Below are 19975 nucleotides of genomic sequence, written 5' to 3' on the forward strand. Positions count from 1 at the left end.
AAGTTCAACCTGTGTATCTGCATGCTTTAGCATAGGTAACATCAAGCAGAATTTCAGCAGGTCATTTCATCTTAAGTCAAGCAGATAAGAAAGGGAGGAGAGGGAGGATTATCAGCCATATATAAGGTTATGCCTGATCAGGTGATTTCACTCCTGGCACTCGCCATGCGGTGGATTCTCTTCTGTCTCTTTGTGGCCTTGGCTGGTAAGTATCTTATAAACATATATGCTATAAGTTATATCTCTAGAAATGGCAGATCATTCATGGCACTTTGTCACATATTTGTGCAAGAATATTTAAAGTAACTATGGCTGAGTGCACCGTTGAAGCCTTACCTGTTCGTGGTCCATGTTTCTGTGCTGTGAATATTTAGACAAAACAGATGTTAAATCTGACTTTTTTGTTGTTGTTGTTTTGTCAGCAAGCGAGACCACGAATTATGGTAAGTATTCACTATCATTCAAAAAAGAGTTAGTATATAATTATTTACAATAGAGTAAAGTTTTGGCAAATTTTAAGGCAATGGCTTTTCATTAAAATGTATTATTATTATTATTATTATTATTATTGTTGTTGTTGTTGTTGGTGGTGGTGGTGGTGGTGGTGATGGTGGTGTTGATCGCATGTACCTTATATAGATATACAGACTCTCTCTCTCTGTCTCTCTCTCTCAGACACACACACACACACACACAATGATCTCATGCAATGTTCTTTGTATACTGTATGTAAGTGGTAAAACAATGATGTAAGAGGTGAACATAGTGAGAGGTGAATTCTGACCCATTGTGTGTGAACCATTTCTATAGAACAATGTAGCTGACATGGCCAGTCTGTTTAGCCACTTTCGTAGCACTTGTTTAGCCACAGCCACCTAGACCGCTGTGCTGTGACTGGTCAGTGATTGAATGAATAACCACTAAAAATAAAAGTGTGCACTGCAGGGTCAATTCGTATTTACCAAATATAAATACAATTTTTTAATTAAATAAAAAATTTTTGTAACTTTTGTAACAAAAAATTTGATACAAAAATATTACATTTGTCTGCTGTATACTTACATTTCCTGAAATTTAGCCAAGTGGATGTAAATAATTCATCCACAAATTACGCCATCCCTGGGTCAGGTGTAACAAACTCTGGATGAATGTAGCAATATGAGTAAGAATATAGCAGTATCATCCCCAGTCTTCCCTCTAGCTAACAGCAAACCAAAATTGTAATCATGTATTAATAAACCATCTTATCTCTGACACTGCCATTATCATCTTTAGTAGTGTTTCTGTATGTATCTGTTGATTTGGTATTATTCTGTTTTGATGTATGTTTAAATCTTTTTTTTTTCCTGTATCATTACTTAATCATGGATATGTTTCATTTGTATGATTTTACTGTATTGATATATGTTAGATTTTAATCTTAGGTTGCCACCTTAAAATCTGGCAAGTGGCAGCAGACGAAAATTAGCCTGCTGGGCTAACTCTGGCTTATTTACAGTATCTGACTGTTGATTAATGAGCACTGTGCTTATCAAATAAATAATATACATATATATATATATATATATATATATATATATATATATATATATATATATATATATTTTTTTTTTTTTTTTTTTAATAGCTAACTAACTACATTATAGGCTTTGAAGGGCTCTTTGGATGGTTAAGAGTTCTAGCTTCTTAAATGGATTCCACTTGACACTATTCTGAAAGGAAAAAAAATTTTTTATTAAAATTACAGAGAACCTTTAAGGGTGGCCAGATCAGTGCTGTTCATATGCAGAATGACAGACCCACATTTATGGGTCAGTGTAGGACATCCAAATAGCAAATGAGTGATGGCCCAATTCTGGCCCACATTTACCACGTTCATGTGTGAACATAACGCTGGAGAACAGCAGAAGCTCCACAGTACTGTTGTGTGTAGCAGTTTCTTAGATGAGGACTGGTTAAATCTGATTGGGAAGCATAATACCTGCCACATGTTGGGTCACACCCAGGTTGTCTGGAATTCTCAGAGAATTTCCTAGGAAGTTCCCTGGGAGGCTAAATGTCATAATGTTTGTGAATAGTATGGATGTGTTCCAAATGACCTACTCCTTGGTAAGGGGATACGTGAGCCGGTCATCCAAGTACAGCAGTATCTTAATGCAACTAAACTATACTTTTCCTTGTCCCTGGGGTGGTACAATCAAGGGTACATTTTCTGTACTTTTTGTCTATAATTTTTACCAGGTAAGGTGAATCAGCTTTTAGTGTAGTGGTCCAATTATGTACCTTAAATGATTTTTAATGGTACACTATATTCATTTTTCCAAATAAAAGATACATATTAAATGTACAAAAGATGTACCACTGATGGTACCACCCCAGTGACAAGGAAAACTACAGTTTGCCACCTTTATATCTGACAGCGCTACATACATCTCAAAAATCCTGAATTGAAAACACCTACTTTTGGAAGGAAAGCCTTAGAAGACATCTGTGTTTTCATAAGAAAATAAGTATCCACTGACATGAACCACTACTACGGTTGCATGGCTTGAACTTCATCTGAGAACCACTTTAACCTCTCAAATCTATAACTGGATGAAAACCACCATCCTCCATCCACCATCTTCTGAACAAGATAAGGTTATATCACTGGGACTTTGCTGTCAGGACCCACTGATCTCATGCAGTTACTGTCCAATGGGCAATGATTTTCTGTGCATTTCACCCCTTCGCCCACCATGTGCACCATGGGACTCCAGTGAAGGAGTACTGTGTAGGACCTGTTTGTCTGGCTTGTGACAGGCAGGCAGGACCCTTGCAGGTTTTGGAACACAAATCCAAGAAATGCTGCATAGGCAGTCCATTTGGCCATGGCAGAGCAGATTGTGCCTGCCAAACTTGATTGCATATATAAACCAAGTTGGCTGAGAGCAGCTCCATGTACTGGTCTAGGTGTCCTTCCATTAGGAGTGAAGTGATAGTCATTTCCCTTACAAAGAGAAATATGGCTATATGATAATGGTATTTATTGCAAAAACTCTTATACATCACTATGTGACTTTCTTGAAAAGACATGCTCAAGAAGGTATCCAGGTCATCCTTACTGGCCCCAGTGGTTATGAGGAGTGAAACAGAGCCATATAAGACAAACCTCCTTTAAAATATTAATGTGAGTGGTAAAACTTGTGGTAAAAAAAAAGTGATGGTATTTTCTGTATTTCTATTTGAGAGGTAAAGTGATGAATTTGAGAGGATTTTTTAGAACTAAAGTTTGGAATAATGGCCTAAATGGCACTAAACTTAAAAGTTGTCTGGATGCTTATGTTGCTATTGTTTTAGCTTCGTTAACTGAGGATGCAGTAGGAGACATTTATCGAGAGGAATAGTTTTCATACTGACCACAAACCATGGATGCCAGGATGTCCAGAGCTCAGTGATGTGTGTACCCACTGGATTACATTTTCCTGCATGTTCTGAGGTACATACTCAGGGGGACACTCTGGTGGGGTTATGTCTTCCTGTTGTGCTTTACAGGTGTCCTCCATGATCTCCAGGTTGATAGGAGCAGTGGTGCATGATTTGGGAAGGATAGTTTCTGTGGGATTCTTTACTTGGGTGCTTTCATAGACAGAAGACAGGGCATCTGCTTTAGTTTTCTTGTACCCAGGCCTATACTTTAGGATAAATTTGAAGCACATGAAGAAGAGGTTTAGCATAGGTTTAGCCTTTTGGCTGGCTTGACATACTCTAGGTTCTTGTGATCTGTGAGTATGAGGAAGAGGCTTTCTCAAGCCAGTGGTGGAATTTGCATTTCTCCAGTTTCACAAAGAATTTTTTTTTCCCAAGTCCTTCTTGAGCATTTGATGTACATGACTGATGTGCTCCTGCTCAGAGGGAGAGAAGATCAAGATGTTGTCAATGTACATGATGACAAAGTGGATGAAGAACTCTCTTAGTATTGCACTCACCAATACCTGGAAAAGAGAGGGAGCATTAGCTAGCCAATATGGCATAACCAGGTATTCATAATGACCTGACTTCATGATGAACACAATCTTCCCTTCGTCACACTCTCTGATGCAAATAAGATTATATACACTTCTTAAATCCAACTGGGTCAAAGCTTTTGGTCCCCTTACCTGTTCCAAGGCTGAAGGTACAAGAGGGAGAAGGAGCCTGCTCCAGTGGGTGAAGTGGAAGGGCAGATGTGTTCAAGTGCCTCTTTACATTTATATTTATGGTATTTGGCAGATCCCCTTATCCAGAGCAAATTACAATTATCTCATTTATACAACTGAGCAGTTAAGGGTTAAGGGCCTTGCTCAAGGGCCCAGCAGTGGCAGCTTGGTGGTGCTAGGATTTGAACTCTTAACCTTCTGATCAGGAGTTTCGTTTTAACCACTGAGCTACCCCTTCCACTTTAATGTAATCCCCTATGGCTCAGAATGTACTTAAATGAATACAATACAATAGCGCTTTATGTATTTTTGCTACAGGAAATGACTATAACCAACAAGGAAGAGCTGTAGAAGTCGGGGGAGGATGCCCTCTGGTGGCATGGTGATGAAATGTCCATGGTGGATGTGACATGTTTCCCTATCAGAGAGGATTGCTTTTAGGACATTAAGAGACTTTAACTGAGGAACCTTTTTTTCTAAAAGTGTAGAGCATTGATCTTAAAATACATCCAGAATGGTCCTAACCTTACAGTAGTAAGACAGCAAAGCCATAACTATGTTGATCTAAAATCACTGGTACACTGACTCATTTGGAAGAAAAAGCATATTCTTGTTGATTAAAAATAAGCAAAAAAAAAAAAAAAAAAAAAAAAAAAAAACATTTCCTTAGTCTTAGATCTTCCTACTTGTAATCATTTCAGAGCCCACCTTGAACCCCCATAAGACATATGAATATAAATATGAAGGAGTGGTGAATATTGGGCGTGATACACCAGACCTGGCTGAGTCTGGAGTAAAACTACAGTGCAATTTTAAAATCACTGGAGTATCAGTACAAACCTTTCTATTTCAGGTATGCTTAATGTCATAATAATCACTTTTTCTATGTAGCTTAACTATAATAATTGTAAATGTTTGGTTATTATAATTATAAGTAATATGTTTAAATAAATCGGTTAAGGTTCAAAATATCAATAATTAGCACAATTAGAATAATTAGTAAATACTCAGAATGATATCATAATATCATCAATTATAAGCTATCAATCAATGAGGATTGTGTTATCCTTGCTTATCAATTAATTTCCTCTGCAGGAGTTATTGTAGTTGATTATTGTAAATGATTCTTATTGCTTTATCAACAATATAGATCTCCAATGTAACCTTTGAAGAGTTTAATGGAATCCCCGGAGAGGACTCATTCAAAGTCTCACCTAATCTTACTAAACGTTTGGCAGCTGTACTCACCAAACCCTTCACTTTTGAATACACAAAAGGACAAGTAATTGACATTAAAACAGCACCTGACGTCTCCAACACTATTGTGAACATAGTGCGAGGTATTCTAAAGTTCCTGCATGTTACAATCAAAACCACCCAGCGGATTTATGAACTTGATGAGGTATGAAACATTCCGTATTGTCAGTGCTACAATATTTGTCATGTCAATATCAATATCCAATATCACACAATCTGTTTTGTAATTAATTCTTCTCAGGTGGGAATTCATGGTATCTGCCACAGTGCTTATGTTATTGAAGAGAATGCAGCAGCTAAAGAATTATATGTGACCCAAAACATTGACATTAAAAACTGCCATCAAAAAGCAGAAATATATCAAGGAATGGCACTGGCTCAAGAAAGTAAAATCAGCAGGGAGGTGTGTATACACTGTTACCTTAAAGTGCAGTAAATAGATACCATGAAGTACTTCAGCGAAATCATACACATCCACTTATTAGCTAAAGTAGACATTGAATTGATAATACTGTTTTGTATATTATATTTAAATGATTAATTTAAAACATATGTTACATTTCAGAGAGGTGAAAATGTGGTTGCTACTGTGAAATATGCATATACAGTGAAGTCTATGGGAAGCGTTGGTCTCATTACAAAGGCCTCTGCACATGAAAGGCACTACTTCTCTCCATTCAATGTGAAGGGTGGCAATTCTAAACTGAAAGCCATGTGAGTGATATTAAGTACAGTTTCAAAACATCATTGTCTGCAAAATTTTTCTCTCCACAAGTGTTAAAAATCCTCGATACAGGTGAGTGTAACTAATATCATGAGAAGTCTATTATTATACATATAGACTCACAGGTCAGTTTAATAGAAACACTTGTACCCCTGCTCATTCATGCATTTATCCAGTAGGCCAAGCATGTGGCAGCAGTACAATGCATAAAATCTTGCAGATAAAGGTCAAGAGCTTCAGTTAACACAATCACCGAAACTGAACAGATTGGAAAAAGACCAGGCAATGTTTTTCCAGTCTTCAACTGTCCAGTTTCCATGAGCCTGTGATTCTGCTGTTGTAGCCCATCAGCCTCAAGGTTCAATGTGCTGTGAATGCTGTGCATTCTGAGATGCTTTTCTGCTCACCACAGTTGTAAAGAGTGGTGATTTGTCATTATTTTGATGTTATTTTCTGTAGCTGGCCTGTTAGCTTGAACCAGTACAAATATTAACATGAGTCCTTGTGCCCCAGCCAGGTGACTTGTGGATTGCCTGTTAGGGAAAAGGCTCTGGGCTGAGCACAATTGTGATTAAATCAGTTATTTGTGGTTATTTTGAGGTCAGCAGTTTGTGAAACACGTTAATGTGTGAAACACGTTAAACACATTTTTCCCCCTTCTGAGGTTTGGTGTGAACAGTAACTGAAGCTCTCGACCTGTGTCTGCATGATTTTATGCATTGTGCTGCTGTCACATGATTGGCTGATTTGACAGTTGTATGAATGAATAAAGTTGCCGGTGAATGTGTATCTCAACTGATTAATAAACCTATTTCTAAATATTTTTGCTAATTTCAAGTTTTTCTTTTTCCCTTGACAGATTTCAACTGATGGAATAAAACATGCAAATAAACTTTAAAAAATGCCTGGAAATAGAGTTAATAGTCTCATAATTATTGTGTAATAATGTCTTAATAATACATATTTGATAAATTTGTCTATATTGAAGACTTATTTTTTCCAGTATTGTGGGGCAATATGTAATACCACTAATATTCCTCAATAATTTGGCATTGATTTTATTTTTATTTATTTATTAAAGAACAACACATTATATATTATACATTATACATTTGTAGTGATGTTTAATGTGTGGAACTTCATTAATCATATTTAAAAAAAAATCATAATCAATTATTGGCTATTAAGTTCAATGATACTTTCCTACAGTATAAATTATTTAGCATGGACAAGGAGGGAAGATCTAACATTTGGGTTGGGTTTTGTTATAAAATTAATGACACTACGTACAACATCTCAGTACTGTGACATAATTTATCACAATATTGATATTATAGTCATATTGATTATAGTCATGCTAATTATAATATTTTACAACAACCTTACAAATCTGAATGCTATCTGCATACTGTGTTTTTCACTTTACAGCTGGAACATTGAGCTACTCAAACAGGCCGACATTGCTGGCAAACCTCTGACAGGTCAGGTGAAAAGCAGGGGAAATATGATGTACAAGGCAGAGAAAGATCTAGGGCCAATGCCAGTTCTAATGATCAGTCTAACTAACCCAGCTCCTAAGGTTAGTTTTGCAAATTGGACTTATAGTTCAAGTGTAGAAAATCAGCTCTTTTGACTAATTATAATTCCAACAGATTGCAGACCTGATCAAACGTTTGGCTCAGGCTCACATCTACCAGGTGAACGCTGCCACGAGTGCTGACATTCTTGAGCTTATTCAACTGCTTCGTGCAACTAGTTATGAAGATCTGGAGCTTTTATGGAAACAGCTATCAGGAAATGATGAGCACAGGTATTTATCTGCTTTACTTGTAGACCAGATCTGTCAAATAGTCCGGTGTCAGGTGGATCAAAACACATCAAGAACTCCCCTTAAACATGTTCTTTTATCAGCATTTATCTGTAAGGTACATTCTGAATGCAAACAGATTGAACGTATATGACATATAGAACAGAAAATCGAAATGGGGAAAGATCAATATAGTCACTGAAATTATGATGATGATGATGTTGATAATTATTATTATTATTATTATTATTATTATTATTATTATTATTAATACCAAATATAAATGTTGTGATTTATCCACTGCTGTGAAACCCATAACTTTAGATTACTAATGAAGAATTACACGTCATCAGCACATTTTTTTCTGTAGCTGAGTTCTTTGCTCTATTTTGCCCCTATAGTGGAATAAGAGAGACTAGCTCTATTTTTTCCGAATCTTTCAATTCAGTTACCATCCACAAGATCATTTTAATTTATAAAACAGATTCTAAATTATTTTGGTGGGCTGGATCAGAACCTTTATTGGACCAGTATGCTTGACACCCCTGCTATAGAGGAAGAACCTTAGATTTTTTTTGTTTGGAAACTTCTTATGTTTTCCTGACATTCTCATGATGGTAATTATTAGGAGGTGGTTTCTGGATACAGTTGTTGAGGTGACAGATGGGAGGGTCCTCAAATTCCTGAAGAACAGATTCAAGGCTGGAGACATTTCTGCAAATGAGGCTGGACAGGCAATCCTGGTGGCATTCAACCATCTATCTGCTGAATCTGAATTAGTAGAAATGGCAAAGGTAATGATTGGATACTTTTATTTCCGATATATATGACTAAATAAAATAGAGAATTTACTGACCTCCCTCATGTCCACCATTCTGCTACAGGAGTTTTTGACCATCCCATTTAGTAAGTCCCATCCTATGCTATGGAACACTGTGATCCTTTCGTATGGTTCTCTGGTATACAGAGTGTGTGATCGTGTGAATCCCTGCCCAGTCCTCACAGTGCAGGTTTGACATTAACTACTCTATAAAGCCACTTCTTATCAGATTGTCTGCTGGCGTTTGCTAATTATGTTAGCCGTCATTCTTATTTTGCAGCCGCTGCTCGATATGGCCACTAATGGACTCACTAAAGGCATTGATGAAGACATGGTGATTGCTCTGAAGGCCTTGGGAAACGCCGGACATCCATTAAGCCTTAAGACCATAATGAAGTTCCTTCCTGGATTCTCTGTCAAAGCTGATAGCCTCCCCACTAGGGTTCAGAGTGTGGCTGTGCAGTCCCTCCGGCACCTCGCCATCAGAGATCCACATAATGTAAGAATCGCCACCCTTCTCATTGCTTTTTGATGCCCAGTATCATTACTCTCCCTTAGGCTCTGGAAGTAGCAGCGCTGAAGTTTTACTTTGAAACTGAGAGAAGTGGAATCTTAAACTTACATTATGCAAAATGTAGGAATTCCAATCAGCAATGCTGGAGGTGTGTTTCTGCCTTACAGCTGCGGCGTTCCTCAGTTCGATCCTGAGCTCAGGTTACTGTCTGTTTGGAGTTTCGCATGTTTTCCCCATGTCCACTTGGGTTTCCTAAGGGTTTCTGCAGAATATAATAATCATTTTACAAAAGCTACCACTGAACTCACCCACCCCACTGCATATCATTAAACATACTTAGCTTTTCTTACAAGCAATACTAAATGCTCTGCTCTCTGAGTGGTGAGGATGGCATTATTCTCTCCTCTGTCAATCAGAGCAATAAATACTTTTCACTTCACAAGTCAAATGGAAACGATCTTGTTAGCATATTTTTAACATGCTTAACCCTCAGGTATGTCATATCTGATTCTGAATCTCATGTGAATCTGATTCTGAATCTCATTGTCATGTCCTTGAGAACCTCTGTGTTTAACCTACAAGAATGAGTTCTAAACCGGAGCTAAGATGACAAACTTACATTTCATATTCTCTTATTCAGGTCCAGGACATTGTCCTAACCATAATTGCAGAAAGGACTGTTCCTGTTGAAATAAGAATGTTAGCATCTGTGATCTTCCTGGAGACAAAGCCATCTCTAGCGCTGATCTCCACACTGACTGAGCTTCTGCTCCAGGAAACAGACCTCCAAGTCGCAAGCTTCATTTACTCACAACTCAGAGGCATCGCAAGGTCACGCATCCCTGATGATCATTACCTGTAAGAGCACAATAATTTTAATTTAGCTTATTAATAATGTCAATCTACTTAGCATTCAGATAGAAAAATAAAATATTTTTAAATTCTTTTTTGTGACCATTTCTCACATAGCTCAACTGTTTGTAATATCGCAGTAAAAATACTTTCTCGGAAGCTGGGTTGGCTAAGTTATCGATTTAGTAAGGCACTACGTTTCGACTGGTTCAGAGGTAAGTTAAGAGTAAATTCAATTTCTTCATCAGCATTTACATGGTTGTAGTAGGTTTCCTCAACATTTGCACCTTACTGTAAAGTTTGTATAGCATTATTGGCAGGTTCACATATTTTAACCTAAAACTAAGACATGCTTAACATGCACATTCCCTAATTTCAGCATGATTATCTCTATCTATATCTTATTATACCACAGCACTGTTGAATTCTCAGATCTGATTGGTCGGATGTTTTCTATAACAGCATGTAGTAAAAAGGTTTTTAAAAATACAGTGTATTTTAATGTGTTTCGACTCTAGTAAGCTGGCTTATTAAGGTTTATTAGGGAAATTGACATGTACTGTATATTATAATGACAAATAAATTGATGTGTATATCATGAAACAAGATTTTCAGGCATGCATGACATGACATGATGCCAAATGGGCTAAGTTTAAGCCGTGTTCAAAATTGCTAAGTTTCAGATAAAGTGATGGTCGCTATTGGAGAAAACAGTGAAACCAACATTTGTTTTGTTGAGTTTTGATATGTTGATTACTACAGGTTAATAGATGTTGTAGATGGTATTATCCAAAAATCTGATTGATTGACCAGAATTTGTCATACCTGTAATGTCTGGCCTTAAATGTAAAACCATTAAAACGTATGACACGTTGCTTATTAATAAATAAAGATGGTAAATAACTTCAGGATTTGCTGTTATAGGAAAATAACCACTCATCATAATCACTACTGGCATCACACCACCCTGCTGTTGATTATTTTCTTATACTGAATTCTTATTCTGAATACTCCATCATGTTTTATTCCTTACAAAACAAATCTAGCAGAGTGTATATAACACTGTACTGTGTTTTCCTCATTAGATGACCTTTTGATGGGCACATCCAGAGTACTGTATTTGCTGAAAAATGGTACAAGTGCCATACCCACAGAAATCATTTCTAATGGAAGGCTTTACTTCATTGGAAGAGTATTTCAACTTCTTGATGTAATTAAGTTACACATTTCTGTGCCATTTATCAAAGAGGTATTCTATTTTGTATTGTAAAAGTTGTGATGAGATTATATCCATAATTCCACAGCTTGGTGTTCGTGCAGAGGGTCTCAAAGAGTTATTCCGAGATAGACCTGGCATTTCCAAGGATTTTGGAGTTACTGATTTTGCAGCTATCATGAAAATTGTGAGTAAATTAGTTTGCTTCTTTTTTATGTTTGACTGTTCTCAGTGATGTTTGATGATCAGACTAAACTGATTCATTTCTCCACTACCATTTAAAGCTCTCAGATTGGCAGTCCCTCCCTAAAAATAAACCTCTCTTATCAGTATTTTTGAGATTCTTTGGGCAAGAGGTCTCATTTTTTGATTTAAATCAAGATGTTGTTCAAAGAATCCTAAAGGTAAACAACCTACATTTCTTATTTTTCATATTAGACTGTTCATATTGAATGATAGAGAGATGTTTTTTGTGAAGAATTAAAAATAAAATTCTTCTTTCCCAAGTCTGTGAGCCTTACTGCAAATAAAGACAATAAACTATGGGATCTTATTCAACAACTACAAAAAGGAATATCATGGCACTGGACAAAACCATTCCTTATGTTTGAAACCAGATTTGTTCAGCCAACCTGTCTTGGCCTCCCAGTTGAAATGAGCAAATATTATTCTACATTAGCAGCTGTTACTGTAAACGGTAATAACTATTCTCATTCTGGTAACTTGAATATTTATTATTATAAAAGACAACATCCAGCTAAGACACATTGCAATATTTTTTATAATTTCAGCAAAAGCTAACATCGACCCACCTCCAAAAGAAAGTTTACAGGAACTGATAGATGCAGATATTTTTGTGGAAACAGATGGATTTGCTGGGTATTTTTTTTAACCCAATGTTTCTTTAGACAATGATTCGATTGTATGTCATAATTCACAAGTATATAATGACTTCATAATCTTGTTTCAGAGTGGCAATGGATTATTTTGTCTTCCATGGGATCAATACAGATCTTTTCCAGTCTGGTGTCCAGCTGAATGGCAAGACAACCATGTCTTTGCCTTGGAAAGCTGGCTGGAAAAAGAACATAAAAGAGAAAAATTACGAGATCACTTTTCCCCCATGCAAAAAACCCACAGAGTTCTTCAAAATCAAGTATGTTTTCCAAGATGTCTTTCTCTAGGGTAGAACAGTGGCTCTCCAGCAGTGCTGGGATTTGAATTCTCAACCTTGTGGCTAATGTCACAAATCCTTAACCACTGCAGCTCTTTCTTAAACAGATTCAACGTATATGCAGCATCAAGAAATATTGAAGATCCATCATTGGCTAAAATGACTCCTCTGATACCAGAGCACAGAGATCCTGAGCAAAGTTTCATCAAGAAAGACACAGATAGACACAAAGAGTATCAGGTACAGTGTTTACTACAAAACCGTATACAGGAAAGAAACAGATTCAGTTTTAAGTGAATCTGTAACATGTTTCTGTGGACCAGGTAGAACCGTGGGAGATATACCAACCAAAATGGAAGTACTGTGCAGAATTAAGCTCTTATGGAGCTGCAGTGTGCACTGAACTGGAAGCTAAACGGGTCCAAAACCTTAAAGACCATCCTCTTTACTACTTCTTGGGATACACTCAGTTCTCATGTCAACTTGAGCCGGGTATGTTATATGACAAACTGCATTTTATTTTTTTTTCACATGGAACAGTTTGTGTGGTTATAGTTAATGCAGCTTTTCCCCATCCAATGCATGTTTCAAAAGTCAGGTCTGTTAAGCCTGTAGAAAAGATCAAAATCCAGATCAGTGCTGGGCCTCATAAACACATTTCACACCACAATCAAATGATGACTGTCACTCAGGAAAAATTCAAGGTACTGTAACAATTTTTGGTTGAATTTTTGATTCACACACCATCACTTGACTATTACTAGATGTATAAAAAACTATAGTTTCATACGTGGAGTAAGAAAACTTAAGGTAAGTTTCTAAATCTAATCAAATCTAATTTGCAGGGTTTTGTTATGTAACACAAATATTTTGCACCAGCACTAGTCATAATAATAATAATAATAATAATGATAATAATAATAATAATAATAATAATAGATGCTCATACCTCCATTTCAGATTTTAATGCATGTTTATAATGTAGGGTATTGATGTCACTCCTGATCCTGTGATCATGGTGAAAGTGCTGGCTCTCAGTCCTAATGTGAAGCCGCTGGGTTATGAGGCCACTGTGTATTACACACCAGACAGACAGAAGGATGACATAGAAATCATTATATCTGAAGCTGCTGAAGAGACGAACTGGAAAATATGTGTTGATGCCAATATTGACAAGATTCAAACAGGAGCAAAGGTAAAAGAACAGAAAGCAGCTTCTTTGATATGTAGACAAATATGTCAGTGATGATCTTCAATGAAGTAAATAATAATAATAATAATAATAATAATAATAATAATAATAAACATACTGTAGCCATCTATGGGATTTTACCTACAAATAAACTAAACTAGAAGAAAAAGTTGCGTATATATTCTCTTACATAACGTATGTGTTAAACCTCTGCTCGATGTCTCACACTACCATCTCTAAATCGAGTCCAGAGATTGAAAGGATCATAGTAAAGAAAAACAATATTTCTTTCTGTTGATGTTCTGTCTTTATGTTTAAGATTATTGTCTTGTTGCAGAACGCACCCACATTCGGTTTTAAAAATAATTTTCTGGGAAAACCCATTGGATGTTGCTGTGGCTGAATTTTGGCAAACATGCTGAAAATGAAAACATGACAAAATGACAAGAAATCAGATTTTGACCAGAATTGGGGTTTTCAGCCTGGAGTTACAGCTTTTACCATGCTTTGACCACATAACTATATTTCCCAAAAACAATGCAGAAGTCTTCCTTAACTTTTACATTTAAATGTGCCTAGGCTTTCTGAAAAGATCCAGGAACCAGTTTAACAAACATGGCTACAAAAACAGCTACAAAGAAATCAGGCATCGTTTCATTGTCATATTTATTATCTTTATATTTTATTTACTATATGTTAAAATAATTGCAAAATAAATCAATATAAAACAGTTGCTTTTAGACCATCAGTGCATTGGTGTCAATCAATGGAATCAGTGTGAATGCAGTTTTCTCCATTTTTCAATCTTGGGATTATTAGAGTTTAAAATGCTACAATTGTACTTGTGATAGAGATATTCAGCTCAAGTAAATACAGTTTTCAAAAATGTATATAGTATAAAATGACATTCAAATGAACTCCACACAATAAAATAACTGTATAATTGTAAGTCCTATAGACTGTTCATTAACTCTGTGGAAATTTAATGTAATGCTGAATACATTTATAGTAGAAAAAAGCAACATCAATTCACTCTCTGTAATAATTTTTGTCATATTAAAGTCTTATATATGTTTCAGACTCACTTCAAATGGGGAGCTGAGTGTCAGACGTATGAAGTAGCAGTAAAGGTTTCTGCCAAAGGAGAATCAAAGCCCACTATAATAGCAGAAATTAACTGGGGAGATGTTCCTGCATTAATCCAAACATTCGGCCAAAGGTATCACTTTCACTTGAAGTATTATGGATTGTTTGCTCTGTAAAATTCTTTATTATTACAGCACAACATTTAATGTAGAGCGCTGTTAAATAGTTGTCAGTACAAGACTGTTAAGTTCACTAAACTGCTTATACACATTACATGTTTTCACTGAACTCTCTATAGTGTTCGAGAGTACTTCCCGGGTGCGTCCTATGCCTGGGGGTTCAGTCAGAAACACGAGAAAAATACTGAACGTGAAGTTTCAGCTACACTTCTGGCTTCTGCTCAAGGAGGATTTGATCTTGAAGTCAAAATTCCAGAGGTAAAGGCAGGTTTAGTATAAGCAGTGTTTCTCCCTCACAGTTTGGCTGACTTCTTTTTGAAAGAATTTCTTCCTACAATAACTTCACACTTGTTTCTGGTGAATTTATGCCTCTGGTACAAGTTTGGTTTATGCCTGACTTGAATGTCACACTGTTTCAAAGTGTCCATCAATAGAATAAATGTAAATATAAATCTATTATCTCTGATGATACATTCGTTTAAAATATTTTCAGTCATATCTCATAGGCATTTACATTATATACAATATTTATATTCATATATTATCATAAAATCAACAAAATCTTTATATTGCCACAACTAAATGCTAACCTTTCTCTCCCACAGCTAACTGTGTATCGCCAGGGAATCTCCTCTCCGTTTGAAAATGTGGGAATTGAAAGTGCAGCAACATGTCCTGTATAACCACTATTTTACCTTTTCACTGTATATCACACTACACTGATTATATTTTCCAGCAATGTCACACATTCCCATTGTCACACGGTACAAAATTAAGTTCTAATGGCTGTTATTGCTAATTCGTCTATAAACTAATACAATTATTGTATGCTAAATGTTATAATTTGAATCATTTTGATGTAATTAACGAGACGTCTAATTTTTATTCAAATAATGCCAAATGGGTTAGTTTTTTCTCAAGGTAATATTAATAGATTAATAAATTAAAATCTTGCATCCCTTTTTTATGTATAATAATACAAAGTGCAAACGTTTACATTACAGATACTTTTCTCCCACATTTCTCAGCAATACTGGCAACTGCTGATGTGCTGAAATATTTCATAACCATCATGTACATCCTGAACATCAGACCTCAAATATCTTCATTAATTTTATCACAACAATGCACCTGTTTGCTCAGAGCAGAGAATTTAATGATAAAATAAATCTGTGTGAATAAATCACTCAGCGTTGGCTCTTCTTATTAAAGCTGAACAACCGGAAAACAGCTTTCATTTACTGCTGTCCAGCCCAAAATTCTGTCATTTCCCACTAACGTATTGTTTACATGACAACTGTCACACACACCCAGGATTCCCTGCCTCGCCTGCAGATGTCGCTGTCCCCTGGCTCTGAAGTATCATTTGTTTTTTGTGCCTAAACAACACATTTATGCAAACAAGTTTAGCTTTTGCAAAGTCGTGCATCATATCACCGCTTGTGCCATTCAGAGGTGGAGCTAGTAGGGATTTTGGGAGTTTGAAACCCCCTTGAAATATTTCATGACAGTTCCAAACGCTTATAGCAGACATACAGCACAATTGATTATATACACGTCACTTCACATTATTTCATGCAGTAATTGCACTGTAATGATGTTAATAAAAGATGAACAAAGTAAATAAAAATGCGTCACTTGCTTTGTTTGATCACATTTGATTGGGTATCAGCTGCCATGGAGTGAAACATGATTAACCATGCAAGATCATGCTAGCTAGAGCTAGCTACACTGAATGTAAATATATAAATAAATAAATAAATAAATAAATAAACAAACTCAGTGACTTCACACGTTACGTGTAATACAATGGCTACCCCAATGTTTTCAAACTCCTCTGAGGTGTTTCAGGATTTGGGACAATTAAGAACAAACTGTCCCAAATCTTTAAAACCCTAAGAGGAGTTTGAAAACATCGGAGAAGCCACTGTATTTCATTTAAAGAGTCACGTGCATAGCACCATGACTGAAAACTGACATAAGGGACTAACATTGCTCTCTGAGGAAGCTCTGATGGATATGGAGGTGACAGCCGGTGAAGGTGAAGTGCTGGATGTTTTACTGCAGGAAGAGGGGAAAAAACAGTAGATCTGGTTTTATAAAGTAAGATGTCATTTTCTTCTCTTACTAGCATCTCATCTGTGTTACACAGATCATTGGTAAATGTCAAGGAATCCTATAACTTTATTTAATACTTCATATTTTTTATTCAAACTCAGTTAACTACACCTAGCATTCATTTCATTGTATTTTTCATTCTCCAGGAGGCATTTTTTAGTCTCTTCGTAGGAGATATAATACTGATATTATTTTTATTAGTTTTCTTAAAATTGTACATATACATAAGTAAAGGAAAATATAAGCTTTTTGGGAAGTGTATAAGAAGTATATAATGACTTCATAATCTTGTTTCAGAGTGGCAAAGGATTATTTTGTCTTCCATGGGATCAATACAAATCTTTTCCAGTCTGGTGTCCAGCTGAATGGCAAGACAACCATGATGACTCCTAAAATGACTCCTCTGATATCAGAGCACAGAGATCCTGAGCAAGGTTTCATCAAGAAAGACACAGATAGACACAAAGAGTATCAGGTACAGTGTTTACTACAAAACCGTATACAGGAAAGAAACAGATTCAGTTTTAAGTGAATCTGTAACATGTTTCTGTGGACCAGGTAGAACCGTGGGAGATATACCAACCAAAATGGAAGTACTGTGCAGAATTAAGCTCTTATGGAGCTGCAGTGTGCACTGAACTGGAAGCTAAACGGGTCCAAAACCTTAAAGACCATCCTCTTTACTACTTCTTGGGATACACTCAGTTCTCATGTCAACTTGAGCCGGGTATGTTATATGACAAACTGCATTTTATTTTTTTTTCACATGGAACAGTTTGTGTGGTTATAGTTAATGCAGCTTTTCCCCATCCAATGCATGTTTCAAAAGTCAGGTCTGTTAAGCCTGTAGAAAAGATCAAAATCCAGATCAGTGCTGGGCCTCATAAACACATTTCACACCACAATCAAATGATGACAGTCACTCAGGAAAAATTCAAGGTACTGTAACAATTTTTGACTATTACTAGACGTATTTCTTTGAAGCATTTTGGAAACTAAAAACTATAGTTTCATACGTGGAGTAAGAAAACTTAAGGTAAGTTTCTAAATCTAATCAAATCTCATTTGCAGGGTTTTGTTTCATAACACAAATATTTTTGCACCCATCACTAGTCGTAATTATTATTATTATTATTATTATTATCATTATACATGCTCATACCTCCATTTCAGAATTTAATGCATGTTTATAATGTAGGGTATTGATGTCACTCCTGATCCTGTGATCATGGTGAAAGTGCTGGCTCTCAGTCCTAATGTGAAGCCGCTGGGTTATGAGGCCACTGTGTATTACACACCAGACAGACAGAAGGATGACATAGAAATCATTATATCTGAAGCTGCTGAAGAGACGAACTGGAAAATATATGTTGATGCCAATATTGACAAGATTCAAACAGGAGCAAAGGTAATAGAACAGAAAGCAGTTTCTTTGATATGCAGACAAATATGTCAGTGATGATCTTCAATGAAGTAAATAATAATAATAATAATAATAATAATAACAATAATAACAATAATAACAATAATAATAAACAATTACATCCTGTAGCTATCTATGGGATTTTACCTATAAATAAGGTAAACGAAAAGAAAAGAAAAAGTTGCATATATATTCTCTTACATACTGTATGTGTTAAACCTCTGCAAAGAAACCTCATAGCAAAGAAAAACAATATTTCTTTCTGTTGATGTTCTGTCTTTATGTTTAAGATTATTGTCTTGTTGCAGAACGCACCCACATTCGGTTTTAAAAATAATTTTCTGGGAAAACCCATTGGATGTTGCTGTGGCTGAATTTTGGCAAACATGCTGAAAATGAAAACATGACAAAATGACAAGAAATCAGATTTTGACCAGAATTGGGGTTTTCAGCCTGGAGTTACAGCTTTTACCATGCTTTGACCACATAACTATATTTCCCAAAAACAATGCAGAAGTCTTCCTTAACTTTTACATTTAAATGTGCCTAGGCTTTCTGAAAAGATCCAGGAGCCAGTGTAATGATGTTAATAAAAGATGAACAAAGTAAATAAAAATGCGTCACTTGCTTTGTTTGATCACATTTCATTGGTTATCAGCTGCCATGGAGTGAAACATGATTAACCATGCAGGATCATGCTAGCTATAGCTAGCTACACTGAAGGTAAATAAATAAATAAATAAATAAATGAATGAATGAATGAATGAATGAATAATTAACTCGGTGACCTGACCTTTAAGTGTAATACAATGGCTTCTCTGATGTTTTCAAACTCCTCTGAGGTGTTTCAGGATTTGGGACAATTAAGAACAAACTGTCCCAAATCTTGAAAAACCTCAGAGGAGTTTGAAAACATCGGAGAAGCCACTGTATTACATTTAAAGAGTCACGTGCATAGCACCATGACTGAAAACTGACATAAGGGACTAACATTGCTCTCTGAGGAAGCTCTGATGGATATGGAGGTGACAGCCGGTGAAGGTGAAGTGCTGGATGTTTTACTGCAGGAAGAGGGGAAAAAACAGTAGATCTGGTTTTATAAAGTAAGATGTCATTTTCTTCTCTTACTATCATCTCATCTGTGTTACACAGATCATTGATAAATGTCAAAGAATCCTATAACTTTATTTAATACTTCATATTTTTTATTCAAACTCAGTTAACTACACCTAGCATTCATTTCATTGTGTTTTTCATTCTCCAGAAGGCATTTTTTAATCTCTTGGTAGGAGATATAATACTGATATTATTTTTTTATTAACGGTTTTCTTAAAATATTATAGAAAAATATAAGCATTTTAGGAAGTGGCACCTTTAATATATGTTTTTTAGACTTTGCCACTAGATTGTCACAGGGCTTGACCATTAAAATATG

The 19975-nt window shown here is 35.9% G+C and overlaps 1 protein-coding gene across 1 annotated transcript; it reads left to right on the forward strand.

The window, feature by feature from the left end:
• Positions 1 to 165: 165 nt before the first annotated feature.
• vtg3 (vitellogenin 3, phosvitinless) lies at positions 166 to 15864 on the forward strand. The gene is made up of 27 exons (XM_053238209.1): positions 166 to 205; positions 423 to 443; positions 4880 to 5031; positions 5329 to 5580; positions 5677 to 5838; positions 6001 to 6149; positions 7588 to 7738; positions 7812 to 7969; positions 8595 to 8760; positions 8851 to 8976; positions 9067 to 9285; positions 9941 to 10158; positions 10270 to 10367; positions 11238 to 11362; positions 11457 to 11555; positions 11653 to 11772; positions 11876 to 12065; positions 12160 to 12247; positions 12339 to 12524; positions 12650 to 12782; positions 12866 to 13034; positions 13137 to 13251; positions 13307 to 13352; positions 13528 to 13737; positions 14814 to 14953; positions 15119 to 15257; positions 15605 to 15864. Exons 1-27 carry the CDS (start codon positions 166 to 168, stop codon positions 15680 to 15682), a joined length of 3750 nt encoding a protein of 1249 aa, XP_053094184.1. The 3' UTR covers positions 15683 to 15864.
• The last annotated feature ends 4111 nt before the right edge of the window (positions 15865 to 19975 follow it).

This window comes from Pangasianodon hypophthalmus, chromosome 11 (genome assembly GCF_027358585.1).
Source record: "Pangasianodon hypophthalmus isolate fPanHyp1 chromosome 11, fPanHyp1.pri, whole genome shotgun sequence".
NCBI lineage: Eukaryota > Metazoa > Chordata > Actinopteri > Siluriformes > Pangasiidae > Pangasianodon > Pangasianodon hypophthalmus.

Excerpts from the sequence above, each read along its gene's own strand:
- vtg3 (XM_053238209.1), top strand. The coding sequence starts at position 166 with ATGCGGTGGATTCTCTTCTGTCTCTTTGTGGCCTTGGCTG. Across the intron at positions 5,581-5,676 it reads GGATTTATGAACTTGATGAG|GTGGGAATTCATGGTATCTG; the intron begins GTATGAAACATT and ends AATTCTTCTCAG. Across the intron at positions 7,970-8,594 it reads TCAGGAAATGATGAGCACAG|GAGGTGGTTTCTGGATACAG; the intron begins GTATTTATCTGC and ends GGTAATTATTAG.